Source organism: Manacus vitellinus, unplaced genomic scaffold, assembly GCF_001715985.3.
Source record: "Manacus vitellinus isolate BGI_N305 unplaced genomic scaffold, ASM171598v3 scaffold_31_pilon, whole genome shotgun sequence".
NCBI lineage: Eukaryota > Metazoa > Chordata > Aves > Passeriformes > Pipridae > Manacus > Manacus vitellinus.
In genome coordinates this window covers 2142376-2163276 of record NW_021940379.1, presented here as the reverse complement: position 1 = coordinate 2163276, position 20901 = coordinate 2142376, and the positions used below count along the sequence as shown (strand labels likewise).

Sequence of the window (20901 nt, the reverse complement as noted above, 5' to 3'; positions counted from 1 at the left end):
ATATGGCGAAAGTGCCCGCCCTCTCCCCAGCCTTCCTTTTTATTGGCTGCTCTGCATATGATTGACGTTCACTCTCACCAGTCACCGCCCTCACGAGCCTCTCCCGCGCCCGGGGTGCGGCACCACCCGGAAGACGCTGCAGGAAGGGGAGGGGAGAGCGTCCGCTGCGAGAGCCAATGGGAAGGGAGCAAGGGGGTCTGCTCAGCCCCAAAAATGGGGGAAAAAAAAAAAAAGGGGCGCGGGCGGTGCTTTGTGTGGCGGGCCCGCTGTAGCCGGGACCGGGCGCGGCGGGGGCAGTGGAGGTGACGGGGAAGACAAGGGGGATATGGGGGGACCCGGCCAGGGGAGGGACGGGGAACGGGGCAAGACCAGGGTCCCGGGAAGGGAGGACCCGCGGGGAATCTGAAGGGACCCGACCGGGCAGCAGCGGGAGCCCCGGGCAGGGAGGACCCGCGGGATCCCGGACAGGAGAGGGCTGAAGTGCCGGGTGGGACTGGGGGTCCTGGGCTTAGGGGAACCGGGGATCAGGGGGTTTAGGATGGGGAGGGATCACTGGGGGTGGGAGCGGTGCTAGAGGGGAACTGGGGGATGGGGGGACCTGGGGGTCTGCGGAGGGAGAGCCTTGGAGCCTCTGGCCTGGGGGGCCGGGGGACAGGGGGGAAGCTCCTTGATCCCTGCAGAGCCCCGAGCCCACCCTGCTCCCGGGCATCCCTGTCTCCTCGTGCTGCTGCTGTCACAGTAACGCACGGAGGATTCCACATGGATTCGCGTTCCGCTGGGAACTGCCCTGATGTGCCGTGGGGTGGCAGGGAAAGGGATAGGGATTCCTGGGACAACCAACCCCCCCATAGCTGTCACAAGCCCCGAGCACGTGTGCTCACATCAACCCTTCCCGGTGACACGGAGCGCTGGCTGAAGCTGTGTGTGTTCCCAGGTGGGAGCGGTGGGAAGGGAGATGCTCCCGGTGGCCGTGCTGGAGGCAGGATGAACCTCGTGGCGATGGCGACGGACCCGGAGCTGCAGTGGGTGACCCTGTGGGTGCGGGTGCGCTGGGCGGCCGTGCTCGTGCTGCTCCTCAGCTCCCTGGTGATGCTGCTGCTCCCCCTCGCTGCCGTGGAGAACCAGTGCCACGCCCTGCTCAGGGGGATCTCCTTCCTGAGGAGCAAACTGGGCCCCTCAGGAATGCCCAGGATCACGGGACAGAGCACGGAGCTGAGTGTCACCTCCCAGGGGCTGGAGCTGCTGGTGCTCAAGGGAAAAGCCTCCCCAGGTAAGGGGGTCCTGGGGGTGCAGGGGGACAGAGGAGCTCCTTAGTACAAGGGAGACAAGGAGCTGCTGGAGTGTCCAGGGGAGGCCATAGCAATGAGGGGTTTGGAGCATCTCTGTGGTGGGGAGAGACTGGGGAGCTGGGCCTGGTTAGTCTGGAGAAGAGAGGACTGAGAGAAGATCCCATCAATCCATACAAATATCTCCAAGGGGTGTCAGAGGATGGTGCCTGACTGTTCAGTGCTGCTAGTGACAGGATGAGGAGCAATGGCCATAAACTAAAACACAAGTTCCACCTCAACATGAGGAAGAACTCCTTTCCATGGAGGGTGGCAGAGCCCTGGAACAGCTGTCCAGGGAGGGTGTGAAGTTTCCCTCTCTGGAGACATTCCAAACCCACCTGGACATGTCCCTGTGTCACCTGCTCCAGGTGACCCTGCCTGGGCTGGGGGGTTGGACTGGATGATCTCCAGAGGTGCCTTCCCACCCCAGCTATTCTGTGAGTTGTTGTATAAAACAATCCCAACCTGGAGATCTCATCACCTACCTGGCCTTCTCCTGGAGCACATGATGGTAAGGAGCTCTCACTGCCACCTGCAGTGAACACCAGCTGGAAATGCCCCCGAGGTGGAGCAGGCCCTCAGCAGCTCCCTGACTACATTCCAGGGCCCTGTGCCAGCGTTCCCTCCTCGCCACTCTGTCTCTCTGAGGTTTTTCCTCATGTTTTCAGTACTAGTAAGTCCTGTGGAGGTAACCAGAACACAGAGAGGTGTTTTAATACACAGGAATCTGGGATATACAGTGTTAATCCTGAAATCCTGGCTGGCATGAAACAGCCTTTCAGGCAACAACAGGCTGCGGACATGGCCTTTATCAGCCAGGATGTTAATTTGGAAAACACGCAAAGGAATTATGATTCCAGCACTTTATCTTTGTTTATATTAAAGCTCTTACTGCTGGGAAAATGTTAGGTCAATGAACAAACAGAAGTGCTGGTAGCAGCCAACACAACAATGTGTTAGAATTTTACCTAAAATAACGCCAAGAGGAATGTATTTGACACATTGTGTCCTCCCACATGAAGCAGTTTGGTGGCCAAAGTGAGTTTGGCTGGGATGGCTACACACCTTTGGCCACCTTGAGCCAGCTGCTCACAGGTCCTGCCTCACCACACTTCCTACCAGGAATGGCTCTGCTACCTTGTGCTCAGCCTGGAAACGTGGCATAAACCTCTGTGATTGTAGCCTAGCAAAGACTGGAACACAAGTTCTGTTCCAGTTCTTAGAGGCTGGTTTTGTTTAACTTTTATATCAGTGAAGAGTGATGGTCATAGAATCATGGAATATCCTGAGTTGGAAGGGACCCACAAGGATCATGGAGACCAGATCTCTAGAAGTTTTCAGTCCAGATCAGTTTTCAGTCACACCCACCACCCTGTTCTCTAACCATTTTTGTTGCGTTCCAGAAGTGAAGTTGGAAGCCAGGGCAGCTCTGAACCAAGCCCTGGAGATGAAGCGCCAGGGGAAGCGGGAGAAGGCCCACAAGCTCTTCCTGTATGCCCTCAAAATGGACCCGGATTACGTGGACGCCCTGAACGAGTTTGGGATCTTTTCCGAAGAGGAGAAAGACATCCTCCAGGCCGACTACCTGTACTCCAAGGCACTGACCATCTCCCCCCACAACGAGAAGGCCCTGAGCAACCGGGGCCGGACGCTGCCGCTGGTGGAGGAGATCGACCAGAGGTACTTCAGCATCATCGACAGCAAGGTGAAGAAGGTGATGGCCATCCCCAAGGGCAACTCCGCCCTGCGCCGCGTCATGGAGGAGTCCTACTACCACCACATCTACCACACGGTGGCCATCGAGGGGAACACGCTGACGCTCTCCGAGATCCGGCACATCATCGAGACCAGGTACGCAGTGCCGGGGAAGAGCCTGGTGGAGCAGAACGAGGTGATCGGGATGCACGCGGCCCTCAAGTACGTCAACACCACGCTGGTGTCGCGGATCGGCTCCGTCACCATCGCCGACATCCTGGAGATCCACCGGCGCGTGCTGGGCTACGCCGACCCCGTGGAGGCCGGGCGGTTCCGCACCACGCAGGTCTTCGTGGGGCACCACATCCCGCCCCACCCGCGCGATGTGGAGAAGCAGATGCGGGAGCTGGTGCAGTGGATGAACTCGGAGGACGCCATGGGGCTGCACCCCGTGGAGTTCGCTGCCCTGGCCCACTACAAGCTGGTTTACATCCACCCCTTCGTGGATGGCAATGGCCGGACCTCGCGGCTGCTGATGAACCTGATCCTGATGCAGGCGGGGTACCCGCCCATCACCATCCGCAAGGAGCAGCGCGCGGAGTACTACCACGTCCTGGAGGTGGCCAACGAGGGCGACGTGAGGCCCTTCATCCGCTTCATCGCCAAGTGCACCGAGACCACCCTGGACATGCTGCTCATCGCCACCACCGAGTACTCCGTGGGCCTGCCTGAGGCGGGGGGAACCACTGCCGGGTGCGAACAGACCATCCCCGTCAAGACTTGACACTCAGGAGCCGGTGAACCCATGGGAGAGCAGAACTCCAAGCCACTCAGTGTTCCTGCTGGGAATAACTGGACAGGAGGTGTCACTCTTTAGCATTTCCTTTATTTAAAGTGTCTTACATTGGATTAAATTAATATAATTTATTTATATACGTTACGCCGAGATGGAACGCGACCTGCTGATGATGGCTGTGCACTAGAAGTTGCTTGTGCTACTGGAAGGAGATGGGGAGAGGTGGCAGAGAGGCTCAAAAAGATGAACTAGGATTTAATTTCTCCTTAAAGTTAAGCTTTGAGGAGCTGCTTCAATCACAGCCCTTCACCTAGGCAGTTGCTGCAATGTCTGACCTTGGCAAGGAGCTGCTTGGCAAAGTCTAAACTGAGTTATTTTTGTGTTACCTCATCCTTGTTGTTCAAAACCACCCCAAAACACATCCCTGGAGGAACAGCACTCTCCCAGCTGTGTCCATCAGACACTTTCCTGTCAGTCAGACAGGTACTGAGCAGGAAGGAGGCTGAACTCCACTTCAAAGCCACCTCTCCCCTCCCATTTCTGTAGCACTTTGCATGTTTACTTTCAGCTGCCTTTCCTGGGGCCAGTTTTGTACAAGTGGGAAGTATTTGGTGTAGGATTACAGGTGGTGGGAGTGAAACAGGAGGAGAAATGCTCTGACTTACTCACTGCATGGGGAAGCACTCCCTGGTGCTCCTAGGCCTCACCTCAGCGAGCAGGAGCCCTGGGAAAGCACAACTGTCCTCAGACATTTCAGTTCAGGGTCTAAAGGAGCTTGTGTCTGCAAAGCTGTGGGCAGAAAAGGTTGTTAGACAGGAGACAGGAGCTGTGCCAGTTTGGTGAGAATGTGTGTAGAAAGTTTGCCAAAGCCTTCAGTTTCTTTAGTCTACATAAGGGAACTTTCACAATTAATCATTAGGTCACATTATTACTGCAATAAATGGGGCAAGAATCACTCGAGGCCTCTCTCTGCTGCAGTGGCAGTTGGTGCAGTACCTCGAAACTGCTGAGCAGTTCAAAGAATCACTTTTATCTTTGTTTTTTTAAGGTAAAAACACCCCCAGAATAGCTCCCTCCCCCCAGCTGCCAGGTGTGTAACAGCAGCATTGATCCCACCACCTCCAAGTTCAGAGAAATTCCATTTAAAATCCCCGTTTAGGGTGCTGTTAAGCTTAACTCCTTTACAAAAGCTGTTAGACTGTCCCAGGCCAGGGTTAATTTTCTTCCCTTTTAACTCTCTCTTACCTGCCAGGGACTTAGGACACGTTTTATACAAGCAAAAAGCAGGATGAGACTGGGAGTTCTCTGGTCACTGCTGTCCAGGAAAAGCAGACAATACCTGATGAAGGGTGTTCTGTCCTTACAAAATGTGCTTATTTTTGTAGTGCAACCCGAGTATGAATAAAATCTGCACTTTAGAGCTCTGGGGGGGGGGTGAAAAATGTTATTTTAGTAACAGATTAATAAACTATTTTAATATTAAAGTCTTTGTTTAAATAGGTTGTTCTCAGAACACTTTGCTGCAGTGAATGAAGTGGCTGTGGAGGAGGAAGGCCCGTGGTGCAGATCTGGGCTCCCTCAGCCCTGTGACTTCAGGACCAGACTCATCATTTCAAAGTAAAGCCAAGTGAAATCAGCACAGAAAATAGTGTTTATTTGCAGCACTGTTTGTGTGGTACAAGTGAACTTGGTAGTGGGGTCCCCCCTCACATCCACCCCTGCATGTGGTGACTTCCAGAATAGGAGTTGACAAGCAGGAATATTTCTATCCAATCCCACATTCTTTGAAAGTCTGAGGTGATTATTGATTTCAGGATATTCAGAGCAGATGGAATGAGCTGCTTAAAGGTATGAGTGACACTATCTGAGCACACCTGAGGTGAGGTACATCACCACTACCCAGCTGCCAGAGGATAAGTGCAATTCCAACACCCACATTTAAACAAAAGCAACAGTATGTATAGAAAACCTTTGAGAACTTGAGTTTAATAAACCAAGAAACGTCAGCTTGCACTTCACATTTGTACAAAACCATACAGAAACCACCTGCAAAAGACACATGAGCTAGCTAACAAAACCAACCAAAAAATATGGTCCTCAGCAACAGCACGAACAACTTTATGGGAAACAAAAACTACCAGATCTAAAGATTAGTTTATGACACTTAAAAATAATCATCTGAATGTCTTTTACAAATACACCATATAAAAAACAGGTCAACTGGAACAGAACATGAACTGAATACATATATATGTATATCTGGGTATCTACATATACACACATATGTATAGAAACTCTCCCAATACTAAAATAGGCCATTGTGGTGAAGTTGGAGCATCTGCCATTGGACTCTGCATGGAAGGAAATGACTGTCCCTGCGTGCGTGGGGTTGGGTGGAAAATGGGCTTGTTGCCAGAGAGAATGTCTGCAGTCACAATCTGAGCTGACCAGTGGGGCTTGCCAAGGGTCTCACATTGCATCTCATTCGTTAATGAAAGAGAAATAGTTGGAAAGTACTCAAAAAAACTCCACATGGCATCCAAGCTGGACAGGAAATATTGCCCCCCTCGTTACCCTCAATATGAGGAATCATAGAACGCCATTTTACCAGAACAAAAGTATAACTCTTTGCTCTTTAGAGGAAAACTACCTGGATTTGTGCCATCCTACACTGATCCCATGAATGCAGCAGTCCAGAACAGTATTTCCATGATTGTGACAGGCTTTCTCTCCTTGCCAGCATAAGGACACAACATGGCTTCCATAAAGGCATTTCACATTGTACCAGACCTGCTGATTGCAGACTTTTTGCTCACTTTTTCAGTAGCATCTTGGCAAAATCAGCATTGGACATCTTTTTAGGCTCTGCAGGGGGCTCAGATGAAGTTGCTGGTGAGTTCTGGACCATCCCATTCTCAGCCTTGGCCATGGGGTTGTTCTGACGCTGTAATGCTCGGGGCATCATGGACAGCTGTGTCCTTCCCTTGCCTCGCCTAGAGGGCAAAAAAATCCCATTTAAACACACTCTTTTAACTTGGGGAGACAACAAAGACTTTGTTCATTATGAGGAACTCTCATTTAAATGTTATTCCTGTCATTTGTTTCAGGAATAAGCAGTGCAAAGGTTTCAATGGGTGGCTTTGAAACACGGACCCGAGCTCTGGCAGACAACAACTGCCTGACAGCCCCCAGAAGTTGAAGCTCTGTTTATCTACAGGGCACCTACAATACAGGAACACTCCAAAAAATGAAAGAGCAGCCTGAATGCTCACTCTGAGCAATGGCTGGTTCTCCAGAACGAGAGGATGTGGAGGTTATGAGGGATCAGGTGCCAACATTGGATCCAAGGCGGTGGCCAATGCCTGATACTCTGATCACTACAGACCTGTTTCTGTTGATAAAGAGGAAAAATCTTTTCCTCATCAATCCAACAACCCATTTTTTTTACAGTTCAGCACTTTTTAAACATTCTCTCATATTCATAAAGCCCTATTACAGTTTGGGTTGGAAGGGGTCTTGAAGATCACCCAGTTCCACCCCCTGCCATGGGCATGGACACCTTCCACTATCCCAGGTTGCTCCAAGTCAGGTCCTTGAACACTTTCAGGGATGAGGCAGCCACAGCTTCCCTGGGCAACCTGTGCCAGGGCCTTACCACCCTCACAGAGAAGAATTCTTTCTTAATATCCCATCTAAACCTGCCCTCTGGCAGTGTGAAAACATTTCCACCTTGTCCTGTCAGTAGCTGCCTATATAAAAAGTCCCTCCTTTCTCTAAGCCCCCTTAAGGTACACATTTCAGATGAGATTCCTAAATTTTAGTGTACAAGAAACCCAGCAGTGCCAGCAGCCCCCTCCTCCCTCACACTTACGCTCCATAAACCTGTCGAGGAGCTGGGAATGTGGAGGCCCTTCCAGCCTCGGGCAGCTTCCGCAGGGGGGGATTGCTGATCATCACCTTGATCACGTGGTCCTTCACTGTCAGACCATCCATCTTCAGCACAGCCTGGGAGGCCTGGGCTTCATTTTCATATTCCACATAGGCCAGGCCCTAAATAAGGAAAAGAAATTAGTTTTAGTCCTTCTGTATCTCCAGTATTTTACAAGTAATTTGGCCAACTGGAAGGAAATCATACAGAAAGCAAAGCTAAACGTGGCTAAGAGTACCAGTATTCTTCTAAAAAGAATTCTTTTTACAACCTGAATTTCTTCACTCTCATTCATGATGCCCTAATTTGTGGAAGAAAAAAAAAAAAAGAAATCCTATTAAAATAAATATAATGAAATATAATGAGGGATACTGGCTGGGAGGCATCACCTCTCACTGCTGTTATGCTTTCAAATGACATTCAAGCCCTTAAGCTGCATTTTCAGATTATCCAGTTTCACAGGAAATACATCAGGTTTTACATAACATTCCCTAAGTACATTTATGTGTGGTTTAGCCCCAATCCCAGCTCAAACTAAGCTCAGAACATGGATGGCAAGAATTGGGGTACATGAGAGCACTCGATACAAGGTGTGCATGAAACAGGAACCACCCCTGAGATGGTGCCAAGGGTCAGAAAGTCCAATTTAATACATGCACAGCACCCCCAGGATGGCACCTGTGAGCAGGGCCCACCACAGACACGGCACAGGTGTCAGGTAGAATTTTGGCAGAGCAGCAGCTGGTTTAGAATCACTTATTTAACAAGGAGTCATTTATTCCAGGATGGAAATAATGAGCCCTGTGAGAGAGAGGTGGTTCATTTCTCACTGGCAAATCTCTTACTGCAGCAGATGTTGGGAACAAAAGCCTCCAGGAACGGAGGAAAGGGAGGATGGGAATTGGTTGCACCAGGTGAACCCCATCTACTCAGTTACTCTCAAAACAAATCCTTTGCAGACTTGCAAATACCTGTTTGTACTGTACTGAAAGTGCTGTAAACGTCTTCCCCTCCATCCCATTTTTCTTGTGCCATTTAAGTATTTTGAAATAACTCCACTTTCTCTCTTTAGTTAGTTATCAGCACAGACACCCTGGGCTGTATAAATCCAAGCATTTCCCCAAGTTTTAATGCAAAGCCACACTGGCAACTTAATAAAACCAACTTGTTGTATCCAAACTTCACGACAAGCTTCTTTTTGAAGGATTTCTTGAAAATAAGAGTGTATTAAGGATGCCTACCTTGGGTTTTCCAGCTCTGTTGGTGACCAGCCGAATGTCTTTCACATTCCCATGCGCTTTACACACCTCTTCCAGCTCTTCCTTAGTGCAGGAAAATGGCAAACCAGATATAAACAGCTTGTGTTTCTCCAGGGTAGTGCTATACCTGAAAACCTGGAGAAACAAAAAGGATGTTAGTTATAAACCAGTCAGAGACTCCACGGATTTCAATCTTACGTCCCCTAAAAGTTATCAGAGTACTTGATATCTGTGTGGTCCAAAACTACCTTAAAGTCACAAGTGGCATCTTGGAAGATATTTCCACATAAACACAGGGATACTCCAAGGACTTGCAAGTAAATGCTTCTAAACATCCATGTCTCCTTCACAATGAGGATGGTCACAGACAATCCTAGAATATCCTCAGTGGGAAGGGATCTACAACTATCCAAATTAGCAGATTTCTGCAAGTCTTGAATAAATTGATGCCAGTCCTTGTTTATGGCAAAGTAAGGGAAGACGCAAGAAATCCCCAAAAAATCATTTTGACCATTCCAAAGTAGCACAACACGAGCTCATGGGACGTGAGCACTCTGGGCACAACACACTCCAACAGCTCCCCTCTGCAGACCCACCGTGTAACCTGAGCCAGTAAAACTTTACCTTAAAGTCTGGATTCTTGTTCTTGTCCACACATGGGGACACGAACATGGGCCTTCCCTCCACAGCCGTGCGATCCAGGCCCAGGGCCTGCAGAGCAGATTCCTCCTCCTTGAACTGCACGTAGCAGTAGCCCCGGAAGGTGCCCTTGTTGCTGAACACTGGTCTGATCTCTGCCACCTCCCCACAGCTCTCAAAGAGCTCCCTCAGCTTCGCCTCAGGCTCAGCCATGGTGTAGGCAAGGTTGCTGACAAACACAGTGACTTTATCCTTGCTGCTGTCATGGAACACTTTGGGGATGTCCTTCCGACTGGTCGATGCCCTTTCCTTGGGGTTTGCTGGCCCATCTGGCTTTGCAGGGGCACTTCTCCCAAACAGCCCGGTCTCCACTTCCATGTCTTCCTCAGGAAGCACACCATCACCCTCTCCCCTGTGCCTCTTGCTGGGTAGCTCTAAATAATGAAATTAAAAACCTTATTAGAAAAAATTACCTCATTTCATTCACTGTTGAAACTAATATGTCCTCCATTCCCACTGTGCAGCTTGGAAATGTCATTGTATTTGTGGTTTCACAAAAGACACAAAATAAAAAGGTTTTAAATAACAAGGACAGATTATTCCACCAAGACAGCTTTAGATGAAAGCAACAGGAATATTTGTTCCTTTTGTCAGTCAGTTACAACTGACAGTTGCTGATTCATGTTCTTTTGTTTTGTCTAATGGGGTTTTTTTTAAAAAAAAGAAAATCTAAAAGCTCCCAAAACTCCCAGGGGCTGCAACCTATTAAAGTCTTCTGTTATCAACTTCCTAGAGCCTGCTGCAATAGTGAATAACCCAATTTACACACATGGCTTGGCATCATACGATGAGTCAGAAAAATGACTTTAAAAAAAAAAAGAAAAAAATATTTCTTCAAAATAAGAAAAGCCCAGAAAACTCTAGAATTCTTAAAAACATGTATTTCTGTTGGTCAAAAACCATTTAGCTTTGCTTTCATTTCATTACCACAACAAAGACCTGCCAGGAGAGAGAAGCCCTGAAAGCACAGCAGCTCTGAAGACACGAGTGATGGCAATTCCTCATCTGCCTCTAACACAAAATAACCCTGTTGCCAGAGGTCCGAGATTTTAATTTTATTTTATTTTTACCTTCTTCCTGTCCCCATTCCCCCTCATCCTCATCGTCTGCCTTGCGCTTGTCTCCAATCCTGGCTTTTTTAGCCTTTTTGGAAGCTTTCTTTTCTGCCCGAGCCTGTTTTCGTTGCTCAGCTTTCTCCTCCTCCTGCTTTGCCAGAGCAGCTTCTTTCTCAGCAGCCTACAAAGAGGTAAGGTTTATTTATTAATTTTTTTCCAGTGACTGCAGATGGCAGAGCATTTTCTGGAGCACTGGACCCAGAGGGTTTTCTCCTGAGCTACATTAACCACAGCACTAATGGGAACATCATCTAAAGCACATCTCAGTTATTTGCTCTCCCAGCTTTCCTGGAGTGCACAGCACTCTTGTATCCACCCAAGGGTCAAAAGGGGAAAGATGAAAAGCATCAAGAGAGGTTGTTAACCATAGTTTTAAACCAAAAATCAATAGTTCTGAGGCTTTAAGACAAGTCAGGCTGGGAAGAAACAAGAGAAATCTGACATTCAGACGAGCATGATCTTAATTAGGGTGTATAAACTGTTTTGGTAGCTCACAAAGTTCTGACCTTTGCTCTTTGTTCATTAACTCGAGCTAATCTGTTCTCTGTTTTTTGAACAGCTGCATCCCAGTCTTCCAGTGTTCCTGATGGATAAAGTGAAAATAATTTTAGAAGTCCTGTATTTAGCTCTCTCATAATTCAAAAATACAATTCTGGAAAAATAAGAGTGATTGACTTCATGGAACTTGCTCTTAATATTAACCTTTACACATGAAAATTTTAACTAGAACGAGTAGCTTCGAAGAAAATAAAAACAGGAGCCAAGCAGAGCAGAAACCCCTCATTTAGACTTTGATACTCCAAAAGGGTATGGAAAAATCCAGTAATTTTAGCAGGCTCCAAATCGGGCCAGAAGAGAAGGAAAGAAGACAGAGCTGTGAGTGTACAGGACAGCAGTGAAAGGAAAGTGAACACAAAAACACCGGATCAAAATTCACTCTGTGTCATCACACATTAACCAGGCCGGGTAAGATGAGGTGAGGAGCAGGCAATTAATTACCCTTCTCTGAGCCAATTAATTACCTTCAATCCTCTCCAGGGTGAGCAGCACCTCGCAGACGTGCTCGGGGTAGTCGCTGGTGCACTGCACGGCGCGGTGCAGGGCCTTCCTGCAGTGCTGGGTGTCCCCGTGGGCTCTGCAGGAGGGGAGGGCACTGAGGGGCCAAACCTCACAGCAGGGCCACAACACAGCTACTACATCCATGAAAACCTTCCCCCTCCTTCCCCAGCAGCTCCCACTTCACACTGGTGCTGTAGCACTCCTGGAATACACAGCAGAGCTGCTCCAAGAACCTCCAAACCCAAAAGAAGGAAACCCGTGCTAAGCTAAGCTTTGCCTCACACAGATGAGGAAATTAAAAGGGAATTAACTCTCCCCCCCAGCCAAGCTCTTACCTTTCCAGGTTATAGTACTCCAGCCACATGTTTGCATATTTGGCATTTCCTTTAGTCATAATGTTGTCCCAGAGCTCTCTGGCTTTCTGCATGTTGTTACACAGGCGGGCCTGGAACAGAGCACCCAAAATACCCAATATCATTTAGGATCATTCATTCAACACCATTAAATCCCAGCACCCAAACCAAGGGAAGACCACAGGTGATGCAGACAGACCCAGGAAGATACACCCTTAGATTAATTTCTACTCCTTAATAATACTTCCCTGCCCACCTCAAACATCTGCCTTGGTTCTGGCTGCCACATATATTTCTTTTTTGTCATTATAAAAAAATATTTGATAGTTGCTTCTGAATTTTTCCTTTTGTTATTGATGAATGTACCTAATAGAGCACTTCAGCTCTTCTCCCAAACTGAGAGCTTGCTTTGTGTTTAGGAAGAGGGGAAATGGCTTAGGAGACCCAAGCTGGATTCACCTGATCTGACTGTGGAGGTCTATCAATACACCAGACAGGTGACTTAGAACTGCTTTAGCATAACCTGAACCACACCTGGATGTACTTATTTTCTCCCTCCCTAACTGGGCATGAAATGAAATAATTAATTCAGCTTCAGGCCCACATCGTTCAGAGGATTCCAATGGTCAACACTTTGGCAACCCATCCCATGCCTTGTGCCCAGAGAAATTACAGCACACAGGTAACACGACTGATCCCAACTCCTAAGAGCCCATGGCAAAGGAAGGAAAATAAAACATCCACTTGTAGTGACTGCACCAGCACACTTACTCATTGAAGCAACTCAGACAAAACTCCAAAGTAGAAAAGGAATTTTCTACTTGGCTGGAATGTTAAAACAATCAATTTTATCTAGTTCAGTAATTTAAATACAGCAGAGAGAAACTTCACCTCAACTCTTGCCCAGTTCTGCATGATGGTGCAGGATGGATCTCCACTTTCACTGAATCCTAGGAATAAAAACAAAGACTGTTTGTTGTACTCAGCTCTTGGAAATAAAGTGTTTATTAAACAAGTTCTCCATGGAGTTGAAATGCTTATCTGGAGCTTTCTTAAGATGTTCAAGACCCTTGAAGACAAGTTAAACATTGTGTGGAGAACTGGCCTTATAAAAATTATTCTGAACGAGAGAAAACAACATATTGGATGATTTAACTCACTCTCTTCTACTTCTTGTTTCAAGTACTCCACAGCACGTGCAAAGGCAGAGCGCAGCTCCTCCAGCTCTTTACTTGAGTCTTTAGGGAAAAAAAAGAAAGAATTACCTTAAAATAATAATTAATTTCAATTTCTCATCCACTAAAACATTTTCCTTAATACCCACAATGATTTTATGAGTTAGTGGTGGAGATTAAATTTATTACTTCTTCTTCTTACGGCTATTATTACTTAAATTTATTACTCACTAACAAAAACTCACTACATGCATAATAAAAAACCATTAGGTATCAAAAACACAAGGCAGGGCAGATTTGCAACAGCATAATCTACTCTGCCAGCAAGGAGCTGCTTTAAACCAATTACTTTCTGGCCAGTTAGAGTAATAAAACATATGAATTTAACTTCTGTGAAAGATGAAAATACTGTTATTAAAAAAAACCCAAACAGTAATGTCACTGTTTCAGAGAAGTACATAGAAAACAGTTTAAATACTTATTCCCACATTTATCATACAGACCCTGTGTAAAATCCACTCTTCTTCTCAGGTAATCCAGATATGCCTGCCAGATCTCTACATAGTCTGTTGCCTGGATAAAACCTGCATTCAGAGCTTTTTCAAACATTTCTGAAAGAAAACATGGGAGAAAACCCAAACACAACTACTTTTCATTGTCAAAATTAACAAACTGCAGTCATAGCACAATAAATATATACATATATACCACTGGTTTCTGGGAAAATCAGAGAAGACAAGAAATTCTACAAAGTAAACTGGTTTAAGAAGTGGATTTAAAGCCAGTTTAATTCAGGAATGTTCATTTTAAGTTGTTCATTGCTTGCCCAGAGCTGCAGCTGCTCACCAAAAGCAGCCCTAGAAGCACTTGCTGTATGTAGCAGCGGCTCTGAGACTGCAGCAGGTGGAAACAAATCCTGCAAGTCCCACTTGCCACAGGTTATTCAGAGGGCAGAACTGTAAAGAAGTTTTGCTGAGGTGGCCTTTCTTTACCAGAAATGATGCTGTGATCCACCCTGTGCCTCTCCATGGCCAGGAGGTACCTAATCCACAGCCCAACTGTCCAGGGGCAGTTCCTGACAGCGCGGTCATGGGCGGATAAAACCAACTCCTTCACTTTGAGCTGCCGGTCCTGGAAGAATCATACAACAAAGTTCAAGTTTCTGTCAGCCAGAGAGACCATCTGAGCCAAATCCCAGCTTATAAAGAGCCTGCACTTAGAGGGAAAAAAAAAAAAAAAGCACTTTCATTTTGTATTTGAAAATCTGAGCTGGGTGTTTCAAATTCTATATTCCCAAAAAGCCGGGGAACACCTTCAAATGAGCAACACGAATTGGAACTACCAAACCAGTGAGGTGTTTTCTGCCAGTGAGATAATGTTTATTTTAAATTTTAAATTCCCAACTGGAATGTAAGAGGAGAAGAAAGGATCACACACAGCCTACTGATGCAGGTGCTGTTCCACCTGCAACCTGCTGTCTCCAGCTGGGAAGATAAAGAGATGACGGAGCAACTGGGCCTGGATGAGCCTCCTGCAGGGAGTCACCCTGATCCCTTAATCCAGCCACCTTCTGTCCTGCCTCTGGAGCTCAGGATCAGCTTCAGACTGCACTAACCAACCCCATGGAAATATGGGCTGAACAGCTGGGTTTACTTCAGTGCAGCTGGAGCTCAATGGCCAAAACATTTAATTCTGCAGAGAAAATACACAGCTCGAGGAAAAAAGTGTTCAAATGCTCACCAGATTAATAAACACACCTCTAAAAACAGGAGGAAAGCAAAGGTGAGGAGAAAAATCAGTTTCTGGAGGATTTAAAGACTAAAGGGCAGGATTGAAGTAGAACTTACTGGCTGTTTGTCAGCCACTGAGATTAAAAAACAATAAACCAGGGAAATAAAAATAAGGAAAATGTGTGCAATTTTAAGTTTATTTCCTTACCAAATACTGGTTGTAACGTGCCCAGAGATCTGGGACAAGGCAGTTCTCAGCCAAGGCTCTCTCGTAGATCAACTGAATGCGAGCTGGATCACCTGCTTTCATTTCAAAATCAATGTAAGCCTGGTATTCTGCCAGCTTTGGTGTTTCAGCACCCAGCTGGGAAACAAACAGGGAGACAAAACATTAAACTCTTAAATAAAACACAATTCAAACAGTTCAGCTGTTCCCCAGAGCAGGTCTCATGCAAAATTTCACATAAGAAACTGGCCTCTAAACTCTAAACATCAGCAGCTTTTGATTTTCACACACCTCTGAACACCAGCCTGCTCTGAAACCACTCAGATCCCTACTTGTCATTCCTCAATGCTGGAAAAAACAGCTGGAACACTCGTGCACCTCAGGGTGGCCTGACACACTCAATAGATTCAATAATTCCCAGTATTCCCAGTTGTGAGGCTTCTTCTGCCCCCCATTGCTCACAGCTCAAGTCCCCCAGCAACACTCAGCTGCTTTATCTCTGGGATTAGAAACTAATAAATTTGGGAAAAAATAAGTCACCCCAAAGCAATTCACTCTTAAGTTTTAAAGCAAGATACAAGTGACAGCATTACCAGTGCCTCTTCATAGGGTTTGCACTTCTCCAATTGCTGTAGAGCTTTTTTGTAATTTTTGATTGTTGTTTCTGGAATTGGCTCTTCTGACCACTCCTCATATTCAGCATATGAAGCCTCCATGTCTATGAGAATAGCCATGAAACCTCATTCATTAATAATGCACTTATGGGACTAAAAAAATCAGATTTCAACCTATGTTTGGTTCTAATATATATTGCTATTGTTATTTATATAATATTTATAATAAATATTTACTTATCCCCTTTTGGGATCTATCACACTACTGTACACTTTAAGGGTTCAGACACCTCACCTTATACAGTATCCTACAGCAAACTCAGGGCAAGTTATATTAAACCTGCCCATTTGGAATTAGAAAACCAAAGGGGCAAAATTTTCCCCAAGGCTTTAAAGAAAATTTAAGAAACCAAAGTCTCTCCATATGGAAATGAAGTCAAAGAACTATGTTTGACTTTCTCTTGTGAGCAAAGCAGCAAGAAAAGGGACTCAGGAGTTTAAAATAGGAACTAGACAAGGAAGAATTCCAACAATCCAGCTGTCAGAGATACTCCCTACCAAGGTTTTTATGCAGCAATCACAGCTGAATTCCTCATTTCTAATGGTCCCGTTTTGTGCTCATCCCTTGCACTTTAAATAGCCTCAAATTATGCTCCGAGCAACCAGATACACTAGGTTTAAATAAATACAAATATTTCTGGTCCAAAGGGATTTGTGCCTCATTCATGAGGCAAGTTCCTCATTTCTAGTGGTCACATTTTGTGCTCATCACCTGCACTTTAAAAAGCTCTGAGCAATCACATAACCCAAGTGTCAATAAATAAGAATATTCCTGATCCAAAAGGATCTGTGCCTCACTCACAAGGCAAATGGCATTGATGAAAGGGAACACAAGAATTCCAGCTGCAGCTTGTGTGGCTCTACCAAAAGAACCCTGGTGCCCAATGGCTGGATCAGTGTATCCCAGCTCTTCCCTCCCTCCCTCCAGCTCTTACCCAGCAGTGGGATCCCCAGCTGGCGCCGGAACAGTGTGTGGATCTTCTCGAGCTGGCTGCACAGCACCTGCTGCTGCTCCGGGGATGGAACGCTGCCAGGGGCTGGCTACCAACAAAAGGAGGGAATTCAATCAGCCCCAAGCTGATGGACACGATGGGGGGTGTTTGTGAGCTGGGGGAGCCGAGATCCAAGTGGACACACACGACCAACTTGCATTTCACTGCTGGGAAAGCTAAAACTTGGAGATCACTCCACGGGGTCAATGGGAAAAGCATTCCTGACTGAAAGCTGACACAGGCACAGGGAAACGATCAAGGAGAACAAGTAACTGTGCTGCTTCACAAACCACCAAAGAGGTTTCAGTAAATCCCTGGGGTGTGGAGAGATGATTTGGAACTTCCAGCTTTGATTGTGTTTGGGAATGAAAGGGCATTCTCCTGTTACTCCTTTGTTAGGGCATTTCAGAGAATGGGGTAGGAAAGGACCTTTAAAATGAAATAGTTCCCACCCCACCATGAGCAGGGACATCTTTAACTTCCATCTCTTATGTAGCTAACTATAAAAATTAAAAGAAATATTCACATTCTGGCCATCTCGTAAAAGTACTTTCCAGGGATAAAATACCCTCATCCACAAGGCACAAACAGTGTGGAATAATGGATGAGTTAAAAGCTGAAGTAGAGAACAGTCTAGAAACTTAAACAAGATTGACTCTGTGCAGAAATAGTCACTGGCAAGAATATTGTTTGATAATGGAGCTCCTCAATTTAAAGCTGTTCTCGGCAATTCAATCAGCAGTGGGAAACTTTGCTCCTGGATTTGAGATTTTATGATTTCATTTAAGCACAAATCCACTAATTTATCAACCAAATACACAGAATGGCTTTCCCAGAGCAAAGGGCCAGTTTTTAGAGCTTAAAAGGCCCTTTTCTCAGAGGAGACAGCCCGAGGTGACTCCAGGAGCTGCTCCACAGCTTGTCTGGGATGAGAGCCCTGGGGAATGGCCTCACCTGTGCTGTTTCCAGGATGGCATTCTCGAATTCCCTGTATGCTTCCCACAGAGCTGTGCCCTTGGTGACGTGCAGCCCCACTGCAGTCAGTGCCCTCTCAAAGATGGACCGCACCTTCTCGATCCCCCCTTCCTGACCGATGCCTCCAATGGAATATTGGGCATATTCCAACCAGATTTCAGGACCTAAACAAAGGACAAATAGATGACTTGATCTCCTCAAAAATAATGAAACCCAGGCAACTCTGCTTCCCAAACACCTTATTTGCTGCAAATAAATAGACCAAAGCATGACAGTTCTCTTTACTTTCTTTTTTTGTTTGTCCGGTAAAGTTAAAATACTGAATTTATGCTGCATCACTTCACACGAATATTTCATAAATTAACTTGAAATGTCAATCCAATTTCTGCATTATAACAGAATATATTTTATTCTCTATTAAAAAAAGCCAAATCTGGATGTAACACAAGACATTTTACAGCATTTATTAAGGACTTACAGATGTAATCCTTGACAGCTCGTTCAAACAGCTCATAGACCTTCTCTCGCTCGTGGCTCTCCGAAGCCATTTTTATCTCATCCTTCAGCCAGTCCAGCCAGATTTCTAAAAGGAAAAGATTTGGAACACATCACTACTGTTCAGAAATAACAAGTTACATCCACATGGTGTTTTATTAGAGTTTTTAGGAACAGAGTTAAAATCAGGGAGAGGGCCAAGGCAAAGAGAGGAATTTTAACTTCCATGACTACTCATAATTAATTTAAAATTAAAGTTGTATGGAGATTTTCTAAACTGGTACTAAACAAGCACCTTTTTACTAAGGGAGAAGTTGCAATTTATCAGACTGTCCTCACACTTGTGACAGTAAATGGCTTTGGAGGCTGCAAGTTTCCACAGACACAGAAGGAAACATGGAATCATGGAATGGTTTGGGTGTAAAGGGACCTTAGAGATCATCCAGTTCCACTCCCTGTCATGGGCAGGGACACCTTCCACTAGCCCAGGTTGCTCCAAGCCCTGTCCAACCTGGTCTTGGACACTTTCAGGGATAGGGCAGCCACAGCTTCTCTGGGCAACCTGTGCCAGGGCTTCCCTTTCCAAGACTAAAATCCCACTGGCAGAGCAGCCTCTGCAGTACTTACACTGTCTCTGTGTTATGAATAAAAAGGAGATACCCATTTCCAGGGCTGCCCACAGCTTCCACCAACAAGGAATTTTTTTGCTGCTCATCTGTGAAATGTCACTTTTGGCAGGAGTTTGCTGGGATCTGGGTCACACTCCCCGCCTGAGGGTGCTTAAACCTGGCACAAACATGTTGTTTCACCACTGAACCAGCAATCTCCACAGGTGAAGCTTCCCTTGTGGAGGCTGTGACAGGAGCAGAGGATGCTCAGTACCTTCAGTGAGGGGGAAGAGTTCGCTCATCTTCTGCCGAGCTCTGCGGAGCTTCACCAGCTCTCCCTCCTGACGGAGCAGCTTGATCAGATCCAAGTGACAGTTGTAGTCAAAGGCATTGATGGACAGCTTAAAAAACGATAAAAATCTATTCTAAAACCACTGCTGAGTGATGGACACGAAGAAATCAAAAATAAATCATAATCTCCTCATGTGTTCAAGGAGCCAAGACAACGGAGTTGCAACAAACTTCCCCCTTGTTCGTAAGGTGTTTCCAGGTCACACAGAGACATTTTTAAAAAACGCTTTCAGGTTTAAAAGAGCTTTAAGTTAAGCTTAGTGCTCAGCTCATGGCTCTAAGCTCCCAGGGTTACTGCTCATAAATCCCAATGCAGCAGGAGCACGACAGATTCCAGCTGCACAATGCACCTGAATGAAGAGTCTCTTTTTAAGAGCCAACTCATGGAATATCCTGAGCTGGAAGGGACCACGAAGATCATCCCAGGCCAATTCCTGGCCCTGCCCAGGACACCCCAACAATCCCACCCTGTCCCTGAGAGCGTTGTCCAAAAGCTCCTGGAGCTCTGGCAGCCTTGGGGCCGTGACCATTCCCTGGGGAGCCTGTTCAGTGCCCGACACCCTCTGGGGGAAGAACCTTTTCCTGAGACCCAACCTAACCCTCCCCTGACACAGCTCCAGACGTTTCCTCGGGTCCTGTCGCTATTCACAGAGAAAAACGTGCTTTAATTTCTTCAAAGGCAATGAAGCCCCCCCACAGGCGGCTGAGCTGCCTCAATGAGTACAAACGGTGCACTGGGGCTCCACTCGCTGATTTCCCTCGCACAAAGCCACCCCAAACGCTCAGTTTTCACTTCAGACTCCAAACACTCGCGTCTTAAAACCACGGAATATCCCGAGTTGGACGAGACCCGCAAGGGCCACGGAAATCCACGTCTTGACACTTCCCAGCACCAAAGTACAGGCACAGTCGTGGCTTATCCTCCGTTCCCGCCACACCCGCTGCCCGCCGGGCCCACCTGCTCCTCCAGCCGCTGGATTTCAGCCTCGTTCTCCTTCTCCTCATCCTCGCCGTCGCCGGAGGAGTCGGAGTCCCCCTCGTCATCCGAGTCTCCGCCCGACTCGGGGTCTCCCTCGGCAGCCGCTTCTTTCCTCCTCGGCCGCCGCCTCAGCTCCCGCCGCCGCCATCTATGCAGCTCCGCTCGCCGGCCGCCGAGCTCGCCGGCCGCCGCGGCTGCCCCGGCGCTGCCCGTCCCGCCGTGGCCGCGCGCCGCCACCGAACAGGGGGGGGAAGCGGTGATCACTTCCTCCTCTCGCGCCTCGGTCGGCGCGCGCAGCGGGACCGAACTGCGCTGAGCAGGCGGCGCCCGCGACCCTGTATTCCGGAAGTGTCGCAGGCAATGCTGCGGGCACCCCGCTGCGCGGCCCTCAATGGCCTCTGGGGGGTCCGGGCGCGTGCGCGGTGCTGCTCGGCGCCATATTGAGTTGTGGCCAGCGCGTCCAG

At 47.3% G+C, this 20901-nt stretch overlaps 2 protein-coding genes across 3 annotated transcripts; one reads left to right on the top strand and one right to left on the bottom strand.

Moving 5' to 3' along the window:
• The first annotated feature begins 438 nt into the window (after window positions 1-438).
• FICD (FIC domain containing) lies at window positions 439-5307 on the top strand. 2 transcript variants are annotated; one of them, XM_018076390.2, is made up of 3 exons: window positions 439-487; window positions 935-1270; window positions 2732-5307. In XM_018076390.2, the coding sequence occupies exons 2-3, from the start codon at window positions 985-987 to the stop codon at window positions 3805-3807; spliced, it is 1362 nt and encodes a 453-aa protein (XP_017931879.1). In that variant the 5' UTR covers window positions 439-487; window positions 935-984; the 3' UTR covers window positions 3808-5307. The 2 variants fall into 2 exon arrangements, with proteins under 2 accessions (XP_017931879.1, XP_008925018.2); XM_008926770.3 differs by lacking the exon at window positions 439-487 and having other exon boundaries at window positions 733-1270.
• A 469-nt stretch (window positions 5308-5776) lies between these two features.
• On the bottom strand, window positions 5777-20585 carry SART3 (spliceosome associated factor 3, U4/U6 recycling protein). Its single transcript, XM_018076389.2, is given in 20 exon segments — window positions 5777-6812; window positions 7691-7869; window positions 8989-9141; window positions 9631-10079; window positions 10776-10941; window positions 11327-11403; window positions 11843-11955; window positions 12215-12324; window positions 13124-13182; window positions 13393-13470; window positions 13911-14018; window positions 14400-14538; window positions 15346-15501; window positions 15957-16081; window positions 16973-17078; window positions 17984-18168; window positions 18483-18587; window positions 19382-19508; window positions 20417-20542; window positions 20544-20585. Coding segments are annotated over 20 exon segments (2784 nt in total). The 3' UTR covers window positions 5777-6631.
• Between the last annotated feature and the right edge of the window lie 316 nt (window positions 20586-20901).